The sequence below is a fragment of the Toxoplasma gondii genome, chromosome X (assembly GCF_000006565.2).
Source record: "Toxoplasma gondii ME49 chromosome X, whole genome shotgun sequence".
NCBI lineage: Eukaryota > Apicomplexa > Conoidasida > Eucoccidiorida > Sarcocystidae > Toxoplasma > Toxoplasma gondii.
The window spans coordinates 221,766-246,209 of NC_031478.1; the positions used below are offsets into that span (position 1 = coordinate 221,766).

General features: G+C 53.2%; 3 protein-coding genes across 3 annotated transcripts in view; 1 reads left to right on the forward strand and 2 right to left on the reverse strand.

The window, feature by feature from the left end:
- Nucleotides 1-5,007, forward strand: part of TGME49_228690 (phosphatidylinositol 3- and 4-kinase) — a gene marked incomplete at both ends in the record, with an annotated part of 30,809 nt that extends 25,802 nt beyond the window's left edge. Inside the window, 6 exons of the mRNA XM_018780215.1 lie at nucleotides 287-388; nucleotides 980-1,138; nucleotides 1,850-2,893; nucleotides 3,504-3,715; nucleotides 4,244-4,348; nucleotides 4,872-5,007. Of these exons, the coding sequence (XP_018636110.1) occupies nucleotides 287-388; nucleotides 980-1,138; nucleotides 1,850-2,893; nucleotides 3,504-3,715; nucleotides 4,244-4,348; nucleotides 4,872-5,007 (1,758 nt within the window). The remainder of the gene's footprint in view (nucleotides 1-286; nucleotides 389-979; nucleotides 1,139-1,849; nucleotides 2,894-3,503; nucleotides 3,716-4,243; nucleotides 4,349-4,871) is intronic.
- Nucleotides 5,008-7,046: 2,039 nt separating this feature from the next.
- Nucleotides 7,047-11,419, reverse strand: TGME49_228680 (mitochondrial carrier superfamily protein; the record flags this gene model as incomplete). Its single annotated transcript, XM_018780214.1, has 7 exons — nucleotides 7,047-7,339; nucleotides 7,774-7,872; nucleotides 8,321-8,618; nucleotides 8,913-9,071; nucleotides 9,531-9,580; nucleotides 10,036-10,115; nucleotides 10,419-11,419. The coding sequence occupies 7 exons, from the start codon at nucleotides 11,417-11,419 to the stop codon at nucleotides 7,047-7,049; spliced, it is 1,980 nt and encodes a 659-aa protein (XP_018636111.1).
- A 2,597-nt stretch (nucleotides 11,420-14,016) lies between these two features.
- TGME49_228670 (hypothetical protein) lies at nucleotides 14,017-22,722 on the reverse strand (the record flags this gene model as incomplete). The annotated part of the gene is made up of 4 exons (XM_002366438.1): nucleotides 14,017-17,056; nucleotides 17,345-17,470; nucleotides 17,972-19,181; nucleotides 19,591-22,722. 4 exons carry the CDS (start codon nucleotides 22,720-22,722, stop codon nucleotides 14,031-14,033), a joined length of 7,494 nt encoding a protein of 2,497 aa, XP_002366479.1. The 3' UTR covers nucleotides 14,017-14,030.
- Nucleotides 22,723-24,444: the final 1,722 nt, after the last annotated feature.

Below are 24,444 nucleotides of genomic sequence, written 5' to 3' on the forward strand. Positions count from 1 at the left end.
TCGAATCTTTGTTTCCATCTCTGTGTCGACTTTCATCTGTGTCGACTTTCATCTGTGTCGAAAAGCGTTCACTTCTCTCGCAGCAGGCTACGAGGGATACGCCTTTGCATCTTCGCGAAGTGTATCCCCTGTTTGCCGGATGCGTGACCACGGCATTTGTCTCTCTATAATGCGTAGATAGTGTATACATGTATATACATGCAAATATACATATATATATATATATGTATATATTCATGAAATACGCCCGGTTTTCGTGTTTTTACGCTGGGCTTCGTTTTCTCAGAGTACAACGGATTTGTCGGATATGACGATGCCCTTGGATCCGTCGCGCCTTTTGGTGCGCGTTTTGAGCGAGACGGCAACGCCCCTGCAGTCTGCCGCGAAGGTGAGATGAGCTGGACATGCGTGCAGCCGACTTTTGGTGGGCGTCTACCTGCATTTCGAAAGTTCGACCTTCCTCTCTTGCAGATATATACATATATATATATATATATTTATGGTAACGCATTCTTACCTGTTCATCTAAATACTTGTGCACAAATAAATGTGGACACCCATTTTCACATTTCCACATGTACGTGTGTGCATGTTTATGGGCAAATGTGTGCACACTTGGAAGTATTTGATTGGCATAACTTTTCACCCCTGCAGATATGCGTATAGACATGTAGTCTTCAAGAGCATTTGTGCGCATGTGAGTGTGTACATGCATCAGTGGTAAACATCCGCATATGCCTCTGTATGGATGAAGAAGAACGAGTCGTCGCTCCTTGTCTCTTCGAGAGAAAATGGCAAAAGGACGCTGCGTTGCTCGCACAGTGGATAAATTCTGAATCTTTCGTAGCTGCATAAGCACACACGGTCCCCTAGGGTAAACGTATACATGCACGCACCGTGGTGTTCGGAGTTGGGCGATTTCTCGCGCACAATTTTGTGAAAAAATAACGAGAAGAATGCTCTCTTTTCGCCTTCTCAGGTACCCTATGTACTCACATTTGAAACGCGACCCGTTCGTCCTTGCTCAGAGCAGCCGTCGTCTGCCGATGGAGAGACTCCCGTGGTGTCAAGAGTCACATGCATTTTCAAAATGAATGACGATGTGCGCCAAGACCAACTGGCTCTGCAGATCATCCAGGTAAAAGCCGAGTGGGGAGTGAAATCCTAAATTCTACATGCAGGAGTTAAAAAAGGGAAAAGAAAAACACAAAGTGGCTCACTTATCCGAGTTCGCATGTGCCTGAAGCGATCCAAGAACGGGGGCGTTTGACATCGACCTAGAGAGAGGTAGGAGTAGGATGAGACTTCAGAGTGCTGCACGAGAAAAAGAGCCTCTTTCGCATTCTCGCATAGTTAATCCTCAAAACGCGAGGAATGTATATCTGGAGTTCCAGTTATTTCGCTCCTCAAAGAGCGACACTGCTTCTCACAGTGAGGGTCGTCGCTGAACGAGAATGAAGGGGGGAAAGGCGGTCGAAGCTCAGTAGATGCAAGGACCTTGGCACGCATTGCTCGGTTTATATAAACGACAAAGACATCACGATTTGAGATTGGTAACAGGGAAGCAAGTAATAGAGCAGAAAGAAGACCAAATCACCTTTGTCCTGTACACCGGTAAACGTATGGCCTTCCTGTCCCCGTGGACGTAGACTTGTAGTTTCCTTTACTAGGTAAGTCTGTAACCGGAGAGCCATGCGTGTCCAGATTCAATTGGCAGTAAAGTTATATTGTTGTCTTTCGTTGACCTAGAGGCTGTTCCCAAGGACTCAAATGTTTGAATAAAAACTGCAGATATCTTATCCTTGATAGAAATAAACTGGAATCTCTCCTGCTCCCGGCCCTCCTTCAGATTGCTGCGTCTGCCTTCAACCGCGTCGGCGTCGACGTTTGGGTCCGCCCATACAAAGTAATTTCGATGCGCGTTGCCGCTTCTTCTTTTCTCCGTCTGCCTCTGTCTTCTTCATCTTCTTCGTCCTCTGCTTTCGTCTCGCCTCAAGAAGAGAGTCCTGCTCGAAGGAGGCTCAGGCAGGTGATTCCGTCTCAGCAGCCTGCGCGAGGCTGTTCGAGCTTCGCCCCCAACGTGTCTTCTCGAGTTCTCGCCACTCCCGTGACTCACCCGGCCTCTCGAGAAGCCCTGTCGGAGACAGAAGAGAAGCGAAAGAGAGACAATGAAGGGTGTGGGCAGAGCTGCTCTCTCTCCGCTCTGGCGGAAGGTCGAGCGGCGGAGGTATCTGCGGCAAAGGCGACAGGAGCGCTGCAGGGTGTCTCCTTCTCTGAAGGCGCCTCCGCGCGCGGCGGCCTAATTGAGTTGATTCCGGACACCATCTCAAGGCACCAAATTGGCAAGAAGTTCGGCTGTTCCCTCCCAGAGCTCTTCTCCCTGACCTTCGCCCATAGTCGCGAAAACTGCACGAAAGAAATCGAAGACACAGAAGCAGACGAAGCAGAGAGAGGAAAGGACAGAGACAAAGACGCAGCAGTGCACATAGAAAAAGGAGGGGAGAAACGGAGGAAAGAAGGTAGAGACCGTGGGGACGAGCAAGATGGAGGAAAAGACAAGGATGAAACGAGTAGCTCAGTCAATGCAGATGCGTGGCTTGTGCCGAGGCAGGGTGCCGAGAGGTCGAGTTCGAGTCCTTGCGCAGCTGTGCGTCTAGGCTCTTCGCGACAGGCAGAGTTTCGCTTTCGCTGCTTCATAGAAGGCGAGAGAAAGGACGCATGTGTAGCGAAGGACAAGTCGCAGAAGAGAGCGATTTCTTTCACCCGCAATCTCCAGCAAAAAGGAGAGCGACCGAATCCTGTCACAGGCAATGGCAAGGCCCTCTACGACATGGCCGTGAAGAACTTTGTCAAGAGTCTCGCGGGCTATGCTGTTCTCTCCTACATTCTTCAGGTGAGCGGTTCGACGAAACAGAGAATGCGAAAGACATCCAGGGAGCACAGAAGAGACAAGGGAGAAGAAGCAAATCTGCTGCAGTTCAACGTTTGTCGACAACTCGGCAACGTGGATGGGACCTCTCTCGCTCTCGGGAAGCGAGACGTAGGAGGCGATCGGGGGGAGAACCGAAGAGACGCCACGAAAGAAACGAGCACAGTCGATGTCTTCGATCGACTTGAAGTGCGTAGACATCCGGTTTTCAAGTGCCAGTCACGAGGACATCAGTGGAGGCTCACAGCGAGAAAGCTTTGGAAGTTCTAAACAGAACGTCTTCCGCAGCCTTCGAATAAGACTTCGCGAAGAGCCTCAAAGCAGAAGAAGCTGCGCGAAGGTGGGGATCTGCCAATCTTCTTGCGAGTGTCTCGGTCACGTGTGTCGAAGTTCTTTCTCCCGATTCACGTTCGAGTTTGCTTTCCTTGACAGCTGTGTTGAATGCCTTCAAATGGTTTCTAGTGCATTTCTGAAATGCAGCACTTGTCTGCAAGCTGCACAAGCGCGAGCAGAGCTGCCTCCGTTCGGCTTTTACTCGAGTCTTGCGTCTTTGCCTGGGAATTTCGATCTCCAGGTGAAGGACCGGCACAACGGAAATCTCTTGATTTCGCGTCAGTCGGGGCGGGTCATTCACATCGACTTTGGGTTCGTCTTCGACATCTCTCCTGGCCACGACATGCAATTCGAGAAGGCCCCCTTCAAGCTCACGAGAGAAATGGTGCAGCTCATGGGAGGGGACAGTCGGACAGAAATGTTCAGATACTTCACACGACTCTGTGTGCAAGGGTGAGCCACCGAAGGACAGGATCTCTCACGTCGCCTCACTGCTTCTTGTCCATTCGTTCAAGCACATGTGCGAACGTTTGTTTACATATACATGCATATCACGCGTCTTCTAACGACTTGCGATTCTGTGTCCCTGTCACCTCATAAAGGCGACTTGTTAGTGAGGACAGAAAATGAGGTGGAGTCGGTCGTCGGAGATTCGAGCTGGACTCGTGGTATAGACTCCGCAGAAAAACCTCCACAGAGTACATCAAACGTATCGGTTGTCCTCCTGGAGTGTGCCTGTTCATTTCTATGTTTGACTTCATTGAGGCTGTGTGTTTTGATCTCCCTCGCTCTTTCACTGTTCATCTGCTGAGGCCCACAAAGAAACCTCAGTGTGTCTTTGTAGAGGAAGTAGTGGCGTAGTGAACTCTGTCCTCTTTCTCGGTCGTTTCTTGTATGTTCCTCTGTTTTTTCCGTTGCTGTTTTCTGCTTTCCAAGGTATTGTCATATGAAAGTGACCCGAATGAGTTTACAACTTTGCAGGTATCTCGTTCTGCGAGAACAAGCAGATCTCATCATCACTTTGGTGCAGGCGATGCTTCACTCGGGTCTGCCGTGTTTCAAACGTCAGTCTCTGGAAAATCTAAAGTACGTCGTTTCCGATTTCTTCCTCTGCGTGTGTGTGTGTGTGTGCAACTTCTCCTTTCCACTTTCGGTTTCCAGTTTATGTATTTCTTTCTCTTTTCTCTTTATCGGATACGCATCTCCGAACTTTGCCTGTGTCTCCTGCGAGCTGTGGCATCCTTCTGCTCCCCTGCCTCTGTTTGGAGGTACCTCTATGTGTGTTGTCGCCCGCTCTCGAACGCGTTAACTTTTGTGTCAAGAGAGGCAACTTGGGATCCTCCCCTGCCTCACAAAGGCTTTCCTCTGACTGCATGTGAACGTATTTCTGACATTTACAAATAGCCTTCCACCTGCATGTGTGTTGCACTGATCACCGCCGCGTTTGCTCCACCCCCTGAGATGCGCCGTTTCCCTCTGGCCCGTGGGCGGCACTCGAAAGAATGGCTGGGTTCGCAGTTGTCTTCCTGGTTCCTCTCTGAAGTGCATTCCTTCTTTTCTGCTGGTTTGTATTTCGTGGCGTCTCCCCTTCTCTCACTGGGGTCTTCAGGTGGAGATTCCAGCTGGAGGCTTCTCCCGCGGAGGCCGCTGCCTTCATGGAGGCGCGCGTGATGGACGCCTACGAGAACTTCACGACGAAAGCCTACGATGTCGTTCAGCATCTCCAGCAGGGGATTGACTACTGAACAAAAACAAAAAAATCAAAGCGTTCTCCCTCCCAAAACAGCAAAGCACGGCATCTGCAGGCTGCAACCCTCAGTGAACAGGACGCAAACCGAAGGCGTCCCGTTCTCGCATGTTTTCACAAGGTGCCATGTGCTGCCATGCGATCAAATCTAGAAACATAGAGACGCGTATATAAATACAAAAATACGTCGTACATCCATACGCACGTCTGTACGTACATATATATATATATATATACATATATATATATATATATATGTCGGAAGACCTATTATCTGCTCGCCTCTATTGTTTTACCCTTGTATGCATCTAACTCTCTTGTAATGTTTCGTTAATGGATACAGTCGCAAGGGTGGAACTCAAAGGAGTTGACAGGGACTCGGACAGGTGGCTGACTGGTGAAGTAGTCGCTACTCCAAGGCGAAGACTATTCATGGCTTTTCTGTGCCAGCGTAGCCGTAGCATGGGGCAGGGCTTGAAGTCCAAGTTGATCGAACGCTTGTGACCAGTGGTGATAGAGTGACTGCTGTGGAGGCAGAGCAATTGCCAAGGCGTCCTCCTGTTTTCCTTCAAGAAACTTCACCTCTGCGGTCGTTTCTTGACGGGCAGGACTGTGCAAATTCCGAGGTCCACAAGAAATACTCTCGCATGTGCATGCTTGCTCCCTATGTGAATAGGGAAATGACTTATACTCCATATGTATATATATATATATGCATGTATATATATGTATATATGCATGCTGGTATGTGTACATTAGTTGTACTTGTATGTATGTGGGCACACGCGCGTGCTTGCCTATGAAGATGGGCACAGGCAGTCGCCTGCATGAATTGCTGAGTACGCGATTTTTTCGCTGTCTGGTGAGCCAAGCCTCGCGCGCTTCGGATGTGAAGGGCTGAGGTTTCCCAGACGCGGCCGACTTTGTTGACGGCGCTGGAACAAAGGTTAAGGGAGACTTTCGAAATGTCGCACCCCCGTTACTGTCGAGGATTCGGAGACGTGACGCTTTGTTGCTTTTCCATAGAACAAAGAAAGTCGAAGGCATGGAAGACTCGAGCTCGCATGATTCCCTAGACACGCCAGTTTTCAGCTTTCCGTAACAAGATACATCACAGTACCTCGAAAGCGTCCTAAATATGACTCCAAGTATGAGATGCAGCCTAGCTCTTCATCTCTGCTATACACCACACCACGAACCTATTGGACAGCTTCAGAGAGGTAGAAGTGAGATGCTGAACGCCAACATTTTTCGCTGTCAAGCAGTCCGGTGAAATGGCCGCCCACGATCTTGGAACTGGTAATGATCTAAGGAATCCTACGGGCATGCACGTCATTCACGTGTTTGTGTCTACAAATAAACGTATCCATTTCCCTGGATCTTAACAGATGTTTAAGTGAAAACCGTCGCCACTTTCAGTCAGCGTGCTCCTGCCAGACGCACCGAAAGATATGCATACGTACTTGCTCACAGAAATCTAGTTTTCTGTGTGGAGATTATATTTTCAGATTTCTTCACAGGAACAATAGGCGCATTCGTGAGAAAAGCAGGGGCTCTACCTTTTCAGACGCCCTTGCACACGTGGAAATCTGTGCGTGTTACACACATGTTTATGGAGGTGTCCACTTAAAAAAGAGATTTGAAGAAAGGACACAGACAGACACGATGCAGAAATCGAACAAGAGACAGACAGAGAAGAGTTAGGGGCACAGAACACAGAGGGGTAAAAAAGGACAGTGTCAAACGGCAAGCACGTTGAATGAGACGGAGTACGTTGTTCAGTTATGGCGATCATGTGTATATTCGCTTTCTGTCACATGTGATCGGACAACAGTATGCCTGCACGCTTCAGGCCATTTAAAAGAGAGCCTGCTTCACTGGTATTCACCGTTGGTGTCCTGGTACTGTGAGGGGTCGGTGAAAAACGGCCTAAAAGTTTGTCTACATGTCTGTACTATTCTAGAGAAAGAAAATTGGAGAAGAGGGACAGAACGCTGGGAGTGAAAAGGCGGAAAAAGCGAGGAATGTCACCCCAGTCTACGAACCACAGTGTCGACCTCGGCTGTCCGGATGCTGCACACGGGCGACATTCGGGGAAGACGCTTTGGCTAAAACAGAAGAGAAGGGCAAAAATTGTGGCATACGCAGTGAAGCAGAGGGAGGAGCGGACAACGACTGAAGACTGTGTTCAACCGACGGCAAAAGTTTTTCGTAGACGGAAAACATGACGGCCGAAGAAAGCAGGGTCGCCACCAGTTTGGACTGCAAACCTGTATAAAGCCCGCCAACGCCTTCGGTCTCCAGAATGGTCAAGAGACACCGAAACGAAGCTGAAAGGAATGGAGACGAGAAAGGAGACAAGTTGAAATGGCATTTTCCACACATCTAAATACGATGTCTTTTTGACTAACTCCAGAGAAATATCGGTGTTCTTTTCAGAGTGCTTCTCTTTCGGAATACCTCTTTCCACCTAACCGCTTGCATGTGTCTTCCTAGAACACCACTCCACGGAGCTGTACCGAATGAGATATGTATGTTGATGTAAAGCTATATATGCAAATATTCTTTCTGTAAATATGCATCTACATGTATTTATATGTGTACATTTGTATATGTATATATGAAGGCTTACAAGGGCTCGAGATCTATGAAGTTTGGATACACACGCATGCACAATAAAAGGAATTTGGTCATGTGTGTGAATTGGTGTCGGGGGTTGCTTGTCTCGAAAAAATCTTTCATTCTTGTGTGTCCGCAACGATACCTGAATTGTCGTGGACGTTGTGAAGTTTTGTCTGCGCTCGGGTCTTCACAACGAGGTACGGATACGTTGCCAGAGTCGCACAAAGTTTAGCAATCAGGCCTGTCCCCACCAAAAAACGACGCATTAACGAAGCCACCACTGGATAAGAGAACAGCTAATCGTCATGACAATCGCTCGTGCGCATGTATCGATGTACAGAGATATATGAATCACTTCTTCACCCTTTTATCACATGTTTGTGCATCTGTGTATATGTATAGTTGTGTACACCTCTTTCTCCACTAATCTGTTGGTCAAATACATGCACGTAAGTACATTTAAGAATATGTGTACCTCTACATTTGAGAATCTATCGATAAACCCCTTGGTTGATGCGGGACTGTATTCATAAAGTTTGTCCACATTTGTCCGGCCATGGCGCCTTCCTACCCCGCCGCACTTCTCCACCTGTTTTCCTGCCTTAACAGGTAGATGTTTCTTTGTCTCCTTTCCCGGACTTTCCATCTGATGCGTTGCTTCTTCTCTGTCGACCCTTTGCCTCGCGTACCGATGGCAAAGGCCTCTCCGCCTGACAAGGCGCCTCTCGGTGTGCGTTGTGTGTCTTTTTCGCTCTTCTGCGGGACGGTGATCGACACCGTTTGCTCGCTTCGCTTCAGCGAAGGCGAGAAGGCAGCATGTCGCTTCCCAGCACCGGAGAGCAAAGGCCTAACAGCTGGCAGTGCTTGTCCGGGCTGTGCCGGACACACTAGCGAGGAATCAGACGAAGCAGAAGGAAACGAGAGCGACCGGACAGACAGCTGCGGGGATCTCTCTCCACGCGCAGGACTCCCCGCACGGAGACTCGCCTGGAGACCGCAAAAAGAGAGTCGGCGACTGTTGGAGATAGATATTTCGAGGGAGGAGGAAATCCAAGACGCATGAGCTGGAAGGTGAGGCCAAAAAATGAAATGGCGAAGACATGGGAAAGAAAAAGACATCTGGAGGCAATATACAAGCGATTCGTGGAACTCGCCATCCAGACATTCATACAAGTATATGTATACATATTTGTATCTATGCAGATATGAATTATGTGGCTACGCCGTCGAAGAGCCAGTCTTTGAGGGCCCTATATTTGTGCTCGGGCGCGTTTCACGCACCTGAATTTCCTTGACTGCCGTCAGAGTGTCCTTCAGAAAGTCGTACAGAACAAATTGAATCGCCGGATTGGAGACCAACATGAGAGCAGGCAAAAGCCCAGCAAACCAGCCTCGAAGCCCTTCCCTCCTTAAAATATAGCCGAGCATCCGCCAGACATCCTGCTCGGTCACGACAACCGCATACGGAAAAGACGCGGACACACGTCTGTCGTCATCATCTGCCTCCTACTAGACTTAAAAACATGGATATATATACGCATGTATATATATATATATATATATATATATACATTTGCATCATGCGCTACCCGTATGTCTTCTGCTAGTGAATATATATATATATATATATATATGAATCTCTTACATATGATAATTAGGACGATGTCTGGGCATTTCTGCATATGGACTAACTATGCATGTATTGCGAAAACATGCACATACAAATAGTCGCGGAACGCTCCACGCCTCCACCGATATAGATATTTATACAAATATATGCGTGTTTATACATTCAAACTGACGATATTTCCATGGTTGTGGTCACAGGAGAGTAACGAACTGGTAAGTCACTCGAAACTGCCTGTCTCTCTTTGAAAAAAGATGTTTGTGGCCGCTTACAGTTGTGTGGCGTGAAGCTCCCAGTTTGATGCGCGTGTTAGCGACCCAGACTGAAGACAGGAAAAGCCAACGAACCGGCGGATAGCCAACGAGGAGACAATGGCACCACGCCCCTAGACGAACAATAGAAACGGGACTGAGTACTTTCACGAAGTGAAACATGCGGATGCCTATGCAAGTGTACGGCTGGTTTGTGGTCGAGTCTGTCAGGTCGGGAGTTGACCGGGTGTGGTTGTCTCTGCTTTCTACGAAAGCATATTTATGCACATAGTGCTTGAGAACTTATGCATTTATCGAATGAGAGCAGTGCACTCGCCGCTACGATTGTGTGCCCGAGATGTTCTTCCGCCATGGGCAGTGTGCGATACATGCCGTACAACATTTTTCACCAGCGTCATTTCCTCCGGTGGAATTCCTGGCTAACTGGATGGAAAGAAACACAGATGTTCTTCGGGCTGTGTTTGCAAAGGCGCGGACACACCCGAACCTTTCTTCCCTGGCTTACAAGGGTTGCTGGCAATTGTCGAACAGATCCCCGCCGCGACGGCGATAATGATGCTGGACATGCCTTTGGAAGTGAAGCCTCTGACACACTCAAGACATGGACATATGTTTCCCGCTATAGTGAAATCGAGAGCAACTCACTCAATGAAAGATCGTCGTGCCTGTAGGAAGGGCAATTTTGCTTGTCACAGCTGACAAGTGTGCCCGTGTAGTTTTTTTTTCCGGCGTTTTGCAGACGTGCAGAAACAGTTACTTGAACACATAAATTCGTAGAGACGTCGATGCTTGAACAAATGGAAGCCAACACACAAAGAGCCCTCGAACGAATCCACCTCTTCGACTCTCTCCCACTCTGCCTGTGACAGACGGGGCGGTATGGCTTACCGTTTCTGGAGATAAGCCTTTGCGTAGGAATAGATGAAAAAGTAGACACCCCAGCTGACGACAACGCCCCAGAGCGAGCTGGTGAGTCCCCTGTACATTCCTCGCCACCCTTTTCTCCTGATCAACAGAAGCGCCTCCTCTCGCATCGACCCGGCTCCAATTCCTTTCACAGTTTGCTCCGTTCGTAACAAATCCAACGGGTACACGAGGATCATCGCGACGGTGGCTCCTGACACGCCCGCCAGAGTATGCAGCAGCGCATGTAGAAATTCGCCGCGTTGAAAGACGTATAGCGCATCTGAAGGGCGTTGCTCGGATTTCTCCTCCAAAGGAAGCAAAGAGTCTCGACCGAGTTGCGCTCGCGCTTCTGGAGAAGCGCAAGGGGAGGCCGCGTGCTGCGGCTTAGCGAAAGAGCCAGTCGGCAGGAAGGAGAAGAAACGCGAAAAGAAACTACGGTCGGCCTCAGGCGCACGGTGCGCCGAAAGGGGTGAAAAGCACCGAAACGACGGCGACGAAGAAGAGAGGGAGGAATGTGAGAGAGAAAAGGATCCAGGCGAGCACGCACGCACCTGAGAGAAGAGTCTCTGTCGAGTTTGATACGCAGAAGCTGGACTGAAGGCAAAAGTCGAAGGTCCCGCAGCCTGACACGGCTGACGATTCGCGGGCGAATGCGATGCACGCGAAGATGACAACAGACCCTGCTTCTCGGTGGCGGCATTTCTGCCTTGTCCTCCATCGCTTCCACTTCGCTGGTGTCCAAGAACTCCACCATGCGAGGGAGGAGATGACATGGAGCTCGACACAGATGACGAGGAAAATGAGGGAAACGAGGGGGAAGACGGAAGAGCCATCGTGGACGGCTTTGAAGAACGGGACGAACGGACGGTGGACAAGTACGAAGAAAAACGGCCCGAGGGAAATGAAGGAACTACACACTTTTCGTGGTCGCGCGGGGGGGAAAGGGGAACTCCGAACAACCTGGTATACCCTGGCCGACCCATGGAAATGCAAGACGAACAGAACCCTTCTGACTATCTTTGTAGACAAGCTTTATCGCAGAGCCGCAGTCCCAGAAGGGGATAAACGTAGGCTGTTTTCCAACGATATGTTGGGATATTGAGAGTGGAGTCCGGATATGATCATAGAGACACAGGTATACAGAAAGTAATCTGGAAGTAATTAGTGTTGTGAAGTGTTCAAATGTTCATCTACAGATAAATATTTTCGTTACTTAATAGGCGTAGAGAGTGAGATGCCTGTTTTTCGAGTTGTGGCTGTGCTGCATGTAAAATGCAGCTTCAGGTGGGTGTACGCCATGTACACAAACCCACAGATAGAGAAGGAAACCGTGACAGACAGGCAAAACCTGTAACGGGACGCGAAGAGAGCCCCTAAATGGGAAGAACGGGCCCGATTTAGGAAACGGCAAGATGTGAAAACAACCAGCGAATTCTAGACTGTGTGGATCAGTTCGTTTGATGGACTGAAGAAAACCTAGGGAACGAGTGTGAGGCGTGAGGAGCAACGGAAAACAACCTTAGTGTATTCCAAATCCCTCACCGAACCTGCTTTCCTTTTCTGCACGCAGGACTACAGAAATCCTAGTACAACCTTCAAAGGAGAAGTGTTCTCGGCACCTTGAAAAGGAAGAAAAAACTTTGCCGAAAATGTGCAAAAATGCCGCGGTGTGTACTCAGAGCACGCAAGCAACCTCGTGGCTCTTTTCAGTCAGTTTTCACCCGTCTTTCTGGAGCCTTCCACAAAACCTAAATACACACGAATATGCTCTGAAACCCGCATTAATGAAGTAGATGGCCGCAGCGAAGAAAGCAACCACGTTTCCACGCTGCAAATCATGTAGAGCAGTAATGTTTTACTGAAGGAACCATGTGAAAGATGAACGCGAGAACCCCGTCCCAGTCTCTCCCACTTTTTGACGCTTTTTCTGAATGCGTCACCGCTTATGAAACAGTGGAGGTGGGTACAAAACTAAACGACGAAAACAGTTTTAACCAAGTGGTTTGATGGTACAATATTTTCACATCTCACGTTTTGCTGTCGCAATGTTGTCATTCTTTTGTTTCTTTTTGATGGCGACGGCAAAACAGAATTTGCAGAGACACTTGCTTTCAGAACCTGAAATGGAGCTTCGCTACGGGACCTCTATCCTTCTTCAATTTTCACTGAAACCTTAGGTCACAAACAAACACAAGATGCGCCCAAGAAGCTTCACGAAGTTAATCAAAGGCACTGACGTCTCACCCGTACTGTGAAACACTTCCGCGCCCGCTTGATCATTTGATTTTCTCTTTTCGCTGTGAACGAGATGGCCGATCAGGGGGTGACCCGCAAGAGAGTGAAACGGAACGAAAATGGAAAACCTCTTCGCGGCCTGCGCACCAAAATCTGACTCTGCCGAAAGATCGCCCAACGGCACAATGTTCGAAACGAGTGGCTCACGAGTTGGCTTTTTCTACCAAATCAGTCTATATACGTACACTGCAGAAACAGACACCAATAAAACACATGCACACATCCTCCTCAGCGCCACGCACGCACAGTGCGAAAGAGCCACAGAAAAAATACGTGATGCTCGTTCATAATGAATTCTCTAAGCTGTTTTCATACATTGATATGAAGAAGGGACAGTCCATCTTTGTTTAATGCGTCTCTCCAGTATAATTTAGCTCTCTGCGTCAAAGGTGGTAGCCTTTTTCTCTGCGTCCCCAAGCGCCGTTCATAGAAGTCAGGAAGGGCAAAGAGTTCGGTTTTGGTGGAAAAAAGTTAAGGCGTTATTACTTGTGGACCTGGAGTGAGTGTCGGACTTGTCCCCTCGCTCCGTACACCCCTTTTCCATGTCCTTCCTGCACCGTGCAAAGCTGGCAAAAACAATTGACAAAGCCAGTTTTGTCGTTAGCGCATGTGCCTCTCGCATCGATGCGAACCCCTTTTCTCCTGCTTCTATCAGTTGCCAAGGGGAAAACAACGCTTTCCTGTGCTATTTGCCCGCGGCCACATACTGCGAGTTCAGCAAAGGCTCTTTAAGCGTCGCAAATATCAAATTTCGAGGGTAACACAGTTACTCTTGGTGGTTCGGAGAACAGCGTGACTCGAAAAGAAAGGCACTAGACAGGAGGTAGAGACACAGATCAGCAAACAGAAAAGACCCAGGAAAGGAAATGAAAAACTAAAACAGACGACAGAACAGGGAAAACAGTGCGACGCGTTTGATCTCAAAAAGCTGAGATTGTGAATGTTGAATGCACGAACTGTGCATGTGAGGGAAGAGCCCAAGAGAAGAGAAGGAAGAGAGAGTGAGAAAAAGAATGACCCCACATGTCCCCCATTGGCCTCCAGGAGATCAACAGGAACGCAACTCACGCTCTGCTACGCATTGTTCCTTCCTGCCTTTCCTTTGACCATGTATTGTAGTTATCACATTATAAGTAGATATTGCTCTGTACAAATGATCCGCGAACCAGAACTGTATACCTCAAATCGAATAGACAGAGACTTCTTATCCCTAGTTCTCGTTTTTCCATCTGGCGTCTCTGCGCCCTTTTCGCGGTTGCCAATTCTTCGCTTGAACGCCTTTTTCTTCTCCAGCTTTTTTCAGCAACTTGCACGGCGCGGCATGGTGGTGCTCGGAGTGAAGAGTTTCGTGCGCGCGCCTCTTCTCTCTAAATTTCCATCTTTTCCGTCTATCTCCTCGTTTTTTTCATTCGGCCCTTCCTTTCCTTCTTTCTCCTCTCTCTCCCCTACCCCGTTTTCTTCCTTTTCCTTTTCGCGCTCTGTCTTTCCGAGCGGGGATCTGAGGAGGCGGACACGGAGTGCAGGTACAGAGGCGAGGTTGGTTTTGTCCTCTCGCGCTCTTTTGTGTCTGTCTGCGTCGCGATCTTCGTCGTTTCCAAGCGAATTGCGTCTTCCTCGCGAGAGATCCAGTGCCGCATTCAAACCACCTGCAGAGAGCCAAGTATCGGCACTTCGGCGAGGCACACCATGCGGCTGTTTGCCGACCTCTTTCGCCTTCTCTTCTTCTCTCTCCGCCCGCGCTCCTCCCCCTCGGTCGCAATCTTCTCGCGCCTCAGCACTGTCTGAGCAGGGGGACATGACCAACGGAGAAGCCGGCGTCGAAAACCTGCGGCGGGGGCTGGCGTCTCGGGAACTCCCATCGCCCGTTTTCCTGCTGCTGTCCTCTCCTGTGTCTCCTAGCCGTACCCCGTTTTCTTCCTTTTCTTCGTCTTTCGCAGGCGGCGCATGCGCGACCCTTCGATGATCCAGCGTCGCACGTTTCTGCCTCTTCGGAGCGAGTTTCTCGGCGAAAGGAGCTCGCTTCGCTTCCCCAGTCCCTTCGCCCGCGAAAGGCTTATTTGTGTCTTTCTCCGACCGTGAGGAGACAAAGCGTCTCTTTCGAGGCCTACTGGCGCACATCGCGCCGACAGGTGGCTGCGAGGGAAGACGCTGGAGAGAGAGATTCTGTCGTCGACGTACAGAGAGAGGCGAAGCATCCAAAAGGTCGGAAGCGAGACACAACCTGAAGCCTCCGCCCTGTTCCTGGGGAGTGCCGACTCGGTCGGGGCGCCTCCGGCCACTGGAGCCCAACGCGTCCGCAATGGGTGTCTCCGCGTCTGAAGAACAGACAATGGAGCCCAAGGCAGTAGACAGCACCGCCGGAGCACACGGAGACACAGTTGATTCGGCCGACCGACGAGTCCGCGACGAAGCCACCGGAGAGGAGGGGCGACAAGAGTCTTTCGGACTTTTCGCCCGTTCTCGTGTCCTCAAAGGAGACAGCATCAAGAGAGGTGAAGAGGACAGACGGCTATGTCGCCTGTTCGCACGGACCATGTGTCTCAGGTTCTTGTTCTGTCCCCCTTGCCCCTTCAGGGTTGTTCGTGAGAGCGACCCCACGGCGTCCTTCTTCTTGTGGCCGGTTTTGCCTCCCTCCTTCTTCCCTTTTTTCTTCCGCTTCCCGTCCACTACAGGCCGCTTCTGAGAAACCTTTTGCTGTTCACTCGCTTCTTTCTTCGAATCTAGAGAGAGAGAGTCTGAAGCGGAACCTGAGGGCGAGGGTGTCTTCGTCTTGGGCTTCTCTGTCGATCTTGCTCCGTTCCCCTCTCGGTCGCTGTCTTTCGTCTTCTCCTCGCGCCTTTTCCCTCTCTGTTCTCCGTCGCCTTCCTTCTCGCTCCGCTCTGTCTCTCTATCTTCGACTCGCCCGACGCCCCTGCGCTCCAGCGGAGACGCCCGCTGGGGGCTTGGGCTCCCCGACCGCGACCGGAGCCCCACCGGAGACACCTGGCCAGAGGCGCGCCCTCTCCGCTCGCCGCTAGTTGGGCTCGTCTCCTCTGGAACCTGCAGCGCTCCGGTTTTCCCGCCTGTCTTCGCAAAGCCGTCGCGGCTGTCGCGAGCCGCTGGAGCAGCTGCAGGAGACACCGCGTTGTTCGTGCTGCATCGCGGGCTCGTTCGTCTCTGCCCCACAGGCAGAACCCCCGCGTTTGCAAGGGCCGCCTTCGCTTCCGGATCAGCCCCGCCAGGCTCATATGCAGCCTCTCCTCCTTGTCTCCTCTTGGCTGAAGCCTGGGAGGCTTCACCTGCTTCACCGCGAGCAGCCGCAAGCCTGCGCGCTCTTGCAGCAGCTGCAGCCGCCGCGGCGATGGAGACAGACACCCGCCTCGAGGGAGGAGAAGAAGACCTAGGAGAGGACGGAGGCGACTGGCGCCTGTCTCGCGAGGACGGCGACACGACAGAGATGGCGGCGACAGCAGCCGCGTCTCCCAGGGACGGCGGAGACGCCGGCGAAGGGGCAGGAGAACAGGTAGGCAAAAAGACAAGAGTGCGTTTTCTCTTCTTCCAAGGCGGGAGGTCGTCTTCCTTTCCTGGCCCCTCATCCAAGGAAGAAGGCGACGCGGGCGAAAGCGAGACGGGAGACGCAGGGGAGCTGTCTCCTTCGCTCTTTGCAGCGCCTGAGGCTCGCCCCACAGCTCGGTTCGAAGGCGCAGCGGGTTCGTCACAAGCGGCGTCTTTCCCCGACTGCGGAGGAGACTCTGTCGCCGAGGTAGAGCTTTTCTCCAATCTGTGGTCTGGAGACGCAGTCATGGAAGAAGGCGATGACCGGCCTCGGCCGCCTCCTCTCGTCGGATTCCCCGACAGACCTTCGGTCTCCTCAGTTCCCCCCGGTGTGCCGTTCCTCCGTTTTTCCTGCGTTACCGCACTCGGGTCTTCTTCCCGCGACTCAACAGATGCATCGGGGCCGCCTCCGCCTCGTCCGACACTGCCTCCACCTCGCGCCCCCCTCTGTCCAGACGGAGCGCGAGAAGCATCCTCCTTCTCCTCCGAAAGAGATTCTTCCTCGGCACCGGCTCCTGCACCGTACCCCGCCGCTGCACGACGCGAGGGCCCCGCCGCAGCAGCGGGCACTGCTCTGCCTCTCTCTCGCCCGCGAGAAGACAAGGAAGAAGAGACAGCTTCCCCACGAGGAGAAGAGACAGCTTCCCCACGAGGCAAGTTCACACTCTGCACAGACGAAGCGTCCGCCGCAGGTGGAGACGAAGGTGCGACGCGCTCGCGCTCAGCTGCCATGGCAGCCACTGTGGCGCTGCGTGTCCCGCGTCGAGTGAGGTCCTGAGGCGCAGAGGCACCTGAAGAGGAAGACAAACAGAAGCGAGAACACAGTGAAGGAGGCTAAGAAGAAAGACCCGAGACGAACGGAGAAAGGAACAGGTTGCAAAGGAAACGGAAGAAGAAGAGGCACTGGCGGTCCTGCGGGTGCGAGAGACATGACAGGCACCGTCACCGGAGATGAAGCGGAACGGGAAATCCAGAGGAAACGCGAGCCAAAAGTGCAAACACACTGAGAAGCGTCACGCCTCCATATATATATATATATATAAGCAGAGCTCGGCTTTTTTCATCTCTCCAGTTCTCACCTGAACACGAATCGCCTTCTTTGCTCGCAGTGTCAGCCTGAGGCGTCTCTCCAGGTGACCCCTCGTCGCCCTCCGTGGTGCCCGTCGCTGGCGTTGACGAGGCGACCACTCCCGTCAATACCGGGCCTAGACAAGAGACAACAGAACAAACACACAAAAATACATCGCCAAGTGCTTCGCAAAAAAGCCACAGAAAGATGCTCGCACACATTCGCGTGATGCGGGTTTGTCGTTGCAGTCTCCCTCATCCACCCATTCTTACAGTCTTAAAGACGAACAAGTATAGAAGAGCTCCATATCTAAATAGAGTTATATATGCATATGTATTCACGCAAAGAGATGCGCTTCTATGGGTCGAGACGGGATGCCAAGAAAGTGGACATGGACAAATAGACCACACATCTCTCCCCACCCGCACATAGTTATAATCACAACGATGTATATATATATATATATATGCATATATACATATATTACATATATACATATATATACATATACATATATGTATATATATATATGCATATATTATATACATATCCAGGCACGTAGTTGGATAACTATGAGTGCAGAAGGGACACGGAGAAAGTGGAAAGGCATTCGACGCGTACGTCCGCCGAAGCTCACCCATGACGGCACCGAGTTTTTCCATGATGGAGAGTTCCTTATCGAGAGGTCTGACACGAACTTGAGGAACAAACGCGACTTTCTTCTTGACTTTTCTGGCCTCGCTCTTGTCGGGAGAGTCTCTCGTCTCGTCCTTCTCTCGGTCTTCTCTCTTCGACTCGGCGCGTTCTCTTTCAGCTTCTCCAGCCTCGCCCGCTGCGGCTGCCGGGTCTGGCTTCTCTGCTGTAACTTCTTTTCCTTCTTCTTTGGCGGCCTTCGCCCAGTTCGAACGTACCACCAGGCAGCTGCGCAGCGGCACCCGCCGCGCACTCAGTGTGTCTCTCTTGTCTCCCTGGCTCGCCTCACTCGCCTCACGTGCTTCCTGCTCTTTCTCGTCCGCGGTTGGTTCCTCCTTCACGAGTGTTTCGCCCTTGCAAACGCTCGAAACAGTCGCCTGGGGGTCTGCAGGCCAAGACCCCCCTTCGCCACTGTCCTGTTTTCCTTCCTCACTCTTTGTGCCTTCGGCGGATTGCTCTGCATCGCCACGGGATGACAGAGGAGAGGCGGAAACGCTTTCACTGTTGACTTTGGTTTCCTCGGATGGAGACGAGACGTGAGATGGAGACAGAAGAGACAGGGCATCCTCTACAGCCGGATTCGTCTCGCTTTCCCCAACGTTCGCGCATGCGTCCTTTCCTCCTTCGTCGGTCACATCCGAAGGCCCGTGGAGATCGCCGTTGGGGTTCACCTTGTTCTCTCCTTGGATGTCCTCATCACCGTCTCCAGGTTCTTTGGCCTTCGCCTCCACCTTCGTTCTCTCTTCCTCGCCCGCTTCACTGGCACATTCCTCACGACGCGCTCCTTCGACGTTCTCCCCCTTCCCGTCGCTCTCCCCTCTTTCTTCTCTCTCTTCACCAGGTCTCAGAGCGACGCTGTAGTCCTCTTCTTCGCGCATCCAGGGTGTGTGGAGCTGCTGGGGCGCGAGGTGGAGGCGCGGGTCGGCTGCGGAGACAGGGTGAGCACAGAGGGCATGTCGTTGGAGAGATGCGAACTTGCCGAAGACGCCTGGGCAAAGGGGGCAGTGGAAGTGGAACTTCGGTCCTCGCCGCGGGCCGCCAGGAGACACCTTCCCCTTCGAGCTCCCCTGAGAGGCGGAGGGCGAAGGCGGCGCCGAAGAAGTCGACTCAGACGAAGAACTCGTGCTGCCTCCTGCCCTGGGTGAAAGGTCATGCTGACAAGAAGAAAGTAAACAAGACTCCACAAATACACAAATACAGCAGAGCCTCCGCACACACGGGAGGGACGGCGAAATGCGGTTTTTAGTGACTGCAACATCTCTGGTCCGCGCTAGAACGGCTGGAGAAAATCCTGGATCTTGGAAGGCTCTAACAAACAGGGGACACACAGGGTATGTAGATCTCTCTATTCGTTACACCCGTCTCAAAAAAAGCCAGTGTACAACATTCACAGTAAGTGAGTGTAGTTCGAAGCGAATGAACAGCGCCGGTAGCGTCCCCAGGACACTGAGTACCACAGCAGCCCACAGCACCCTCACGACTCAGCTGAGTAGAGCTGTAGGACTGTTTGTCCGGTAGCGTAGTTACGCTTTGACGTCTGTTAACTGAGGAGACCGGACTTACATGTCGTCTGCAGGGGAAGCAGACATACCCCCCTAGGCGGTGTCTCTTTCTCCAGTGGCACTTGAGGTAGTGTTCGAAGTTCGCCCAATAAGCATCAGGCGTATGGGCCTGTCGATCGCAGAGGGGGCATTCGTAGCGGAGCCAGTCTTTTCTTCCGTACAGAAGCTGCGCCTCTTCCAAGGCGTGGAAGCCCTCGATTCTCAGAGGCAAGACGGCAGCGCGAACGAGCTCTGAGAGCGTTAACGCAGGAATGTTATTCACCTGGTCCGCAGCAAGCTGCTGCTCTTCGTCCGTCATCGGCGTCCCCTCGAGGAAGACCGGCGTCTCGCGATCTTCTTCTCCTTCGCTGCTCGCGTCCGACGACTCGTCGTCCGTCGGCTCCGCAGCGCCTGCAGGCTGAGCAGGTGCCTTCCCCGCAGCAGACGAGGGCGAAGAAGACCGGCTACCGCGGGCAGAAGACGCGTTTGGAGCGACTGCATCTTTGGGACGCGAAGACAAGGCAGCGGGAGGCTCTTCTTCCTCGTCCTCGTCAAGACACGAAGAGCCAGCTGAACGCGGATGTCTCTCCACGTAGGAGACGCCAGAGCCCCGACGCAGCAGAGGGGGTTCGAGCCCCGCCCCTGTCTCCGTTGGACCGCGCCGCTTCCTCTTGGATCCGCCTTTTGGGTCTGGAGTCGCATGCAGAGGCACAGGGGGGGCAGCAGCGCTGCGTCTCCCCGGTTTTGAGTTCCCAGCTCCGCCTTGGCTCTGGCGCCCAGCCTGCTCGCTGCCCGCCTCTGTTTTGTCTCCTCCCTCGCTCTTCCCCGAGAACTCTTGACGCCTTCCAGAAGGCGGCGACGAAGGCGCGCGCACCAGCGCCGGGCGACCCCGGCCTCTCGCTGTCCTCCCGCGCAGCGAAGGAGGCAGAGAGAGACTTCGACTCGATTTCGCGCCTCCGTCTTTCTCCTTCTTCCCCTTCTCTTCCTCCGCCCCCCGCGCCTCTTCCCTCTCTTCCTTCCGGCTCCGCTGGACGGGTCCCAGGCCTGTTGCAGCCCCCAGGCCTGCTGGCGCCCTCGCGCCACCGAGGGAGAGTGCGGCGAGATTCGTTTTATCGGCGGCTTTCTTCCGACTTTGCGAGGATTCTTCCTTGCGCTCTTGTCTCGCGTTTGCCGCGTTCTTTTTGCCCCCGCGGCCAGTGTCTCTGCCCGACTGTTGGTCCAGCATCAGGCGGGCCTGCTGGGCGAAGGCCGCAGCAATGAGGGCGGCTGTCTCCCCCGCATGTCCCCCCAGCAGCAGGGAGGCAGCGACCGCAGGCGAGGACCCAGACGGAAGCGAAGCCTCGCGCGACGCGGAGGGCGGGTGCTCCCGAGCATTGGGTAGACCGACAGGAAGAGAAAGGAGGCGGCGGGGGTCGACGGGGCCGGCGTGCGACGACGCAGCGGTTGAGCGAAGAGGTGGAGACGCAGGACTCGCCTCTTTCGTCGCTGTGCCTCCTCCCGACTGGAGGGAAGCAAGAGAAGCCAGCACTCGCTGGGTGAGGGCGTCTGCGGGAGTTCCGACGCCTGCAGGCGGCGGCGCCGGAGGCCGCCACGCCGGGCAGCTGAAGAAGAGACCAGGAGCGACTGCGAGAGAGGGAGTAGAAGAGCGAGAAGCGGCAGCAGAGAGAGAAGACGCGGAAGGCTTCTCCCGAGCGAGTTGGTGGAGAAGAGCGGAGACAAGGGGAGTCCCTGAGGCGCCTCCTTCGCCGCCGCGTCCTCGCAGGCTCTCCAGCAACAGTCGCGCCACGGTGAGTTGCTGGGACGACAGAGACGGCAGGCCTGGAGAGGCCGGGGGGCGCACGGGCGTCGCCTCTGGAAGAGGCTGCGGCGGGAGGAAGGAAGCCGGCAGAGAAGACGAGGACGACGAAGGAGCGGAGTGGGGACCTAACGTTCCCGGAGAATACGAAGATGGCGGAGAGCTAGGGTGAGCCACCCCGGGACTGGCGGGGCGACGAGCGCCAGAGAGGAGAGGAGACAAACAACCGTGGGATTGCCCTTGAGTCTGAGAGAGAAGCGCCAAACGACAAAGTTGAGCTAAAACGGCTTCGTTTGCAGTCCCCCAAGACGGCTGGCGACCCGAGACGAGGCACGACGACGGCGGCAATGAAGGCGAGGAAATGGGAGGAGACGCAGGCTGAGCAGACGGGGCAGAAGTCACAGGAGAAGGCGACGGGAGAGAAGACGCACAACTCGCGTCCAACGGACCAGCTGGAGAACCGGGAGGGCGCGAAGACGAAGTGACCGCGGCAGGCAACCCCCGAGGTCCGCAAGCGGTTCCTCCCCACGCGGCGTTCCCGTGCAGGACCTGGAGAAGCAGGCGAAGCTGCTTCGCCGGATCGGGCTCCACGACCGCGGTCGCGGCTCCAGACACCGGAGGGCCCTCCAGCGGAGCCCCAGGGACCACAGAGGCCAGAGGTGCAGCCGCCAGCGCAGGAGACAGCTGCGCGTTGCGGAGAGGGCCAGGCAGTCGAGGGAGGTGCGTCTGCGAGGGAGAAGAAAGGGGAGAGGACGCTCTCATGTTCGACGAGGAAGCTGTCGCGCTCGGCGTGGAAGTCTCCGAAGCGAAAGAAACCGGCGGCTTCCCCTCATGTTTGACGCGCATTTGCTGCTGAAGAAGCAGCTGCAGCAGCGCCTGAGGAGAGAGACTGACGTCATTCGACCCAGCGTCGCCAAGCCCAGGGACTGTCCCCGTTACCCCGCTTCCCGGGCGACTCCCCGAGGAGACAGAAGAAGCCCCCGCCGCCGGAGACGGTTGTCCGCTCCCTGAAGCATGTGGGGTGTCTGGCTGGGTCTGAGCCTCGCCCGGCTTCCCCTTGGCTTCTCTCCGTACGCCAGGAATCCCCGGTCCTTCTCCACCTTGCGCGAATGACACAGACGCGGGCACAGAGGTAGGCAGCGAGGTAGGCGGGAGAGAGGGAGGGGGAAGGCAGGAAGCAGAAAGGTTTCGTCTCAGGCTTTCCTGACGAGAGAGAAGAAGGAGTCGGAGTTGCTGGGGAGAGAGAGGCGGCTGCTGAGAAGGGAGACAAGGAGGAGACCGAGGAGACGCGGGGGTATGTCTCCGTGGAACAGTCTGCATCTCTTGGAGACGCTGGACAGACGAAGAGTCTCCGTGCATTGTGGGGCGAGGATCTCGGCAAATCGGGAGGAAAAGCCTCGGACAGCGCTACCACCGCCGGGCCATCTCTTGACAGAAGAAAGGCGCTCTTCTGACGGAGGGAAATTCGAACAGAGCACCTTCCCGGTAGAGGCCGCGCGACGGAACAAAGAGGAGTCTCAGAGCCAGAGTTGCCTTCTTCGTCTCCCTTGCTCTGAAAAATCGGATGCACCAAGGGACAAGACTTTGCACCACTGGCCAGAAGAAGGACGAAGAAGTGGAACGTCTGGTCGAGTCCAAAGGAGTGAGACAGAGGAGATAAGAAAACAAAGAAAACTGAACTCCCTTTTCTGCTCTGACCATGCGGGAGGAAACAAAAAAGGTCTCTCTGTAGAGAGAAGCGGGGGTTGACAGAACTCGCCAAGAAGCCGCAGGCACGAGAGAGGGAGGGGCGAGGAAAACCTGGCGTGGAGAGAAGCAGGGAGACGGGCATTGAATAGGCGAACGCAGAAAAATAGAGAAAGACGACGAAGAAGACACCGAGGAAAGACAAGAAGAGCAGAATGAAAACACGGAAAGAATGGCGCCCTGTCCTGATCGAGTGGAAGGGAAGGGAAGCGCAGTCGGAGAGCACTCGGGATGGAGGACGGTGCCACTGGATACGTGGAGGGAGAAATACCCAGAGAAGGGGAAAACGAGACACAGAGAGACCCGGATTTTATTTTCGTATACCGTTTTCTCGCAACCGTGTCTTTCTGGAAAAGCTGAAAATTCTCTCGGCGTCTGCCTCCTGTTTCGTCGCAGGAGGGGGCGGGGTTCAGTCCAGCCGGGGAAAAAAGAGGAAAAGTGAGACAGGAGAGCGAGGAAAAGAAACCAGAAGCAAAGTCTGTGCGTTTTCTGGAACGTTTCCCGCACAGACCCGCAAAGACCTGCACATTGGCTGCAAACAATGCACAGCTCTCCAGGCTGGCGCCAAGAAAGCCGAGATCGCGAGGAACTCTGGACGAGGAGAAGTGGCCTGAAAACGATTTATTTCGACGGGAGTGGGATGCAGAGTTTCCTAAAAGAAGCGGCGAATCAGCGAAACGGAAAAGCCAACCTTTACCCCGCGCGTGTGATTTGCATGTACATCTTCCTGACCGTCCTGGCTCCACTTGTGTATATATGGTGTCCTGTGCCGGCACCTCCCTCAAAACTCAGAAGCCGTGCTGAAAAAAAAGCGTGTCCGTCGGAGAGGAATCAGTTTCTGAAAGGTTTTCGAAAGAAAACGTTTCAGGACAATCCGCTTTCGGCGAGCGCTGGACGGCTACCGCGCGCGAATCTCACAAGACTTCGGGCAGAAAAGAGGGGGCAACATCGGGGGTGAGAAGCTAGGCACTCCTGTCGATCTCATTCTTCGCGGATTCCCCGTTTTCTCTTCCAGCTAACTTCGTTCCTTTACACTGAGTTCCTCGCCGGAAACGAATCTGCAAAAAATTAGGGACAACAAGGGAAACGAGCAGGGCTCTCAAATGAGAAATCCTCGAGAAGTGACGGTCAAAATCCCGGGGGAAAAGTCTTCCCAGCTCGAATGTGGAAGCGCCGGTGAACGGCCCCCAGAACGAACTCGTCCGCTTTGTATGGCGACAGAATGGACTTCGGTCGTTTCTCCCAAACTAGGAAAGAAGCCAGGGAAACATTCGAAGAGAGTTGGGGAAGATCGAGCAACGCTTTGGCTTGTGCCCCCGTGAAAAGCCACTTTCA